The sequence below is a fragment of the Palaemon carinicauda genome, chromosome 3 (genome assembly GCF_036898095.1).
Source record: "Palaemon carinicauda isolate YSFRI2023 chromosome 3, ASM3689809v2, whole genome shotgun sequence".
In the NCBI taxonomy this organism is placed as follows: domain Eukaryota; kingdom Metazoa; phylum Arthropoda; class Malacostraca; order Decapoda; family Palaemonidae; genus Palaemon; species Palaemon carinicauda.
In genome coordinates, this window is record NC_090727.1 from 180538385 (window position 1) to 180542790 (window position 4406).

At 36.7% G+C, this 4406-nt stretch overlaps 1 protein-coding gene across 1 annotated transcript in view; it reads right to left on the minus strand.

The window, feature by feature from the left end:
* Adck5 (aarF domain containing kinase 5) overlaps window positions 1-4025 on the minus strand; it is a 231500-nt gene extending 227475 nt beyond the window's left edge. Inside the window, exons 1-2 of the mRNA XM_068368059.1 lie at window positions 3857-4025; window positions 3524-3696 (exon numbers count right to left, since the gene is read on the minus strand). Coding sequence (XP_068224160.1) covers window positions 3524-3696; window positions 3857-4025 — 342 coding nt within the window. The remainder of the gene's footprint in view (window positions 1-3523; window positions 3697-3856) is intronic.
* Between the last annotated feature and the right edge of the window lie 381 nt (window positions 4026-4406).

Here is a 4406-nt window from a genome sequence, read left to right on the forward strand (position 1 = left end):
AAAGGCTTAAGACAGAGTTCCAAGACAAGAGGTCTGGAGAAGTCTGAGGGAGAGGAGGGCCCCAGAGAAGTACGTTCGACTGATACAAGAGATGTACCGTAATGCATTTACTAGAGTGAGGAGCAGTGCTGGGGAGACGGAGGGTTTTGAGATGAGAGTAGGATTACACCAAGGGTCGCCTCTGAGCCCATTTATCTTTAACATAGTGATGGACGTTTTAATAGAAGAAGGGAGACAGTACCATATTGTATATAGATGATATTGTTCTGTGTGCAGAGAGCAGGAAAGATCTGGAAATGAAATTGGAAAGATGGAGGCAAGTACTGGAGGACAGAGGAATGAGAATAAGTAGATCTAAGACAGAATATATGTGTACCACCAGTGAGGGGGATGATAGAGAAAGTATTCATCTTAGGGGAGAACAGATAGAGAGAGTTGATAAGTTTAAGTATTTGGGATTCTTTGCTAACGCTGGAGGAGGTATGGAAGATGAAGTTAAACATCGGGTACAGGCAGGCTGGAACAACTGGAGAGCAGCCTCAGGAGTTCTTTGTAACAAAAGTATACCACTGAGATTAAAAGTAAAATTTCATAAGACGGTGGTAAGAACAGCAATGCTGTATGGAACGGAAACAGCAAGCATGAGGAAGACAGAGGAGAAGATGGATGTGGCAGAAATAAGAATGCTTAGGTGGATATCTGGGGTAACAAGAGAGGATCGGATAAAAAATGACTACATAAGGGGGTCGACAAAGGTGGTGGAAATATCAAAGAAAGTCCAGGAAGGGAGGCTGAGATGGTATGGACACCTGATGAGGAGAGATGAGAAACATGTTGGAAACATACTATGGAGATGGAGGTTCAAGGAAGAAGAAGAAGAGGGAGACCAAGAAAGAGATGTAGGGACTGTGTGAGAGAAGACTTACAGGAGAAGGGAATTGATGAGGCAGAAGCGCAAAATAGAAAAAGATGGAAACGGCTCATCAGCAACGGCGACCCCATATAAAAATGGGAACCAGCTGGGAAGAAGAAGATGGGGTCGTGCTTTACACGGTAATATACGGTATATGTTTTATTAAAGCTCAATTAACTATCTAAATAATCATAATTTTCTAGAATGCAATAATGCTTCCGAAACTAAATCGAATATTTGAGAGAGAGAGAGAGAGAGAGAGAGAGAGAGAGAGAGAGAGAGAGAGAGAGAGAGAGAGAGAGAGAGAGAGAGAGAGAGAGAATCAGCTGTTGAAAAGTGATTAAATGCACAGTTTTTGTTTAACAATTTAAAAGAAGCAATTATTATCATGATATTCTGTTTAAAAAGTATAGGTAACATACTGCGCAAAAGACAACACATAAGTTGCCTCATGCTTCTTGAGTAGCAGCGCAGGCTACAGTCGTCTGAATGAAAACACCGAACATTTACAGTAAGTACAGTTAAGCTGTACAGTAGTAATATTACTGTACATATATTACAGTGATATATATTACAATATCAGTATTAGGTTACAGTACAGCATTACTAGATAATACCACCTTTTTCTATACAGAACAGTAAGGGGATGATGACTCTGTAAACTTTACCTTAGCACAATAATGTACTGTAACCTTACTGTGTCCAGTACATAGTGTACATGTGTGCAAATGTTCTGTACACTGTACATACGATTATAAACTGTTGTAGAAACCAAATTAAAACTATTAGACAGTATTTACTGTGTTAATCATTAGCTCGGGCACCTGCTTGTGGCAAGGGGCAGTGACTTTTTAAGTTGGGAGCTAGCTCACCCTAGATTAACATTTATTTACGAATTTTCACATATCGCGGCTGTTTCTGTAACCTAACTATCGCAATAGTCAAGATCAGACTGAACTGTATGAAGCCATATACACGCCCGCAAGCATGCACACACACGCCCACACAGAAAAGGAGAGAGAACATATTTGTATGATTAATAATAAACAAACTACATGAAAGCTATGATATCCTGTAACATACTGGTGCTGATGTAATATTCATCACAAATATATTTCAAATAAATAAGAAATTATATAAACAATACACCATTCGTATGTGCGCATTATCTCAGTACAGTAGTGGGACCTTCGGATCAACAGCACATCTGATCACAACCAAAGGTAAAAAAAAATTAGTTATTGTTGATTGCTAAAATGTTACCAAAACTGAGAAATAGAATACAATAATGCTTTGTTAGAGCATATGATGTCATATGGAACAAGAAAATCAAATAATGACATACAGTAAGAAAATATTGATAAAATATGACTTGGATGATAGCCGAATCATAATGCAGCTAAATAAACCTAAGGAAACTTCCCTTTTTAAGTTCGATATATGTCTAGATTGACTTTGAAGTACCCCCAAACATAACTTGTCTTAATGGGGCAGAGTCGCACCCCTTAAAGGAACAATCAGTGAGAGATGAAAACTCTGGTACAATGGTTCATTCCAAGGTAACAGGATGCAATAATGTTTTGGTACTGAGACATGGGAATCAAAACCAGCACCAGCAGCTGCTATAAACAAATCTAAAGTGAGTAACAAGAGAAAAGCACCCAAATGCAGTACAAAGATTCAGGATTAAATGGTCTCAGCAACCTCAATACCAGGAGCATCAATTGTGTACACATCAGCCTCAGCATCAATTATCGAGAACTGATAACTACAGTTCTGTACTGCTGATACTGATGAGTGTGCCTTGGTTGCATAAAGAGAAACAAGCATGATACGGTATCTACCATTTGGCAATGCTAACCAATTAAGACAGTGCAAAGGAAACAAAAAAAAAAGGTCAAAAAGTAACTTGAGAGTCCAATAAGAAGATTATAGCCTGCACAAGAAGCTATAGCCCTAAAGTCACAATCAGAGAGGGTTATAGCCTAGATATAAAAACTAAAAACTTCAAATCACTTAATACATTTCTCTTTTCACTCTCTCTCCCACTATTTATAGCAGAATGAACAATCTTGAAGGAAGAAACTGCCCTAATTATGAGGGACAACTAGATTTTGCTAGAACAAAGGCAGTATCATGACATGACAGAGAAACATAGCAATGGCAAGCATCTACAGATAAGCTATAAACTTAATCATAGTACTTCTTTACATGATTCCACTGTTTACAATACAGTACAGCACTAAAGCAGTAGACTACACACTATCCATTACAAAAACACAAAATCATAAAAATCCTATGAAAGCAACTTCTACAGCCACCAGTCAATCATAAAGCAGCATATACACCTGTACACTGTGACAGCTGAAGAAAAGTGAATAGCTTACGTCACATGAGTGGAAGGTACCCCCACCACCCTCCTGCCTGCCAACAATCAACTACAGCTAGCGCTAAAAATGACTTCTACATAAAGGACGAAGATTTCTATTAGCTTCAGAATCATAATTTTTTACAGTTACTTTGTGGAAACAGCTACACTGATATATTTATGGAAGTGGATATACTGTAATGACAACAACTAATTACAAATAACCAAGTTTCAAAACACACCTTGAGACAACCTTCCAAAATACGCTCGGCTGAACGCTGATGAGCATCACGAAGAGCATCCATGTACTCATCACTAGTTTCGTCTAGTCCATATGTTGACCATTTGTAATCTAATGAGATCAGTGCACCAACCTTAAGTGACCTAAACCAAATGCATAAACATACAATGAGTTCTCATGACACAAGCTAAGTTGGGTGCAATTAAAAGGGTAATTAAAAAAAATTATTTTATCGAAAAATAAGATAATATTGTACAGTATATATATCTCATTTCAGCAAAGGTTAAGTTATGGTTTCTCAATAAAAGATGAATGTAGAGTAGCAGAAAATTACTAAAATTAGCACAAGTGCTTCTGATAGTATTACATGATGAAAATGAAATCTCTGGCTCTATCCTTGATTCAACAGCTACAAATTTGATGACGTATGAGACCGTTCTCAATAACAAACTTACATTATTGCAAACATACAAATTTAAAAAAAAATAGATAACTTTTTCCATTTTCACTTATTGAGAAGCAAATCTTAATTTATTCTATAAAACATTGTAGTGATCTATCAAAGGAAACAATATTTTTACAGCATTTTTTACTTTAGCATATGGAGACAAGAAAAATATCTAGATCTTCACAACTTCCATGCAGAAATAATGCATTAAAAAAATTCTTTTAACTTCTTATTTTCATTATGGAATAAGTAATTACTTTTAATATGAATTAAGATTATACATTTACCTAACTAGCCCAGTAAGCTGAAAACCTCAGCTCTTACTGAGAAAGAGAAAAATATATGAGGTCTGAAGTTAAGTATGACGAATACCCTACCTACAAGAGGGAAGGCCTAGGAAATCATTCTAAAACTGTGCAATAAATACAGTATCTGG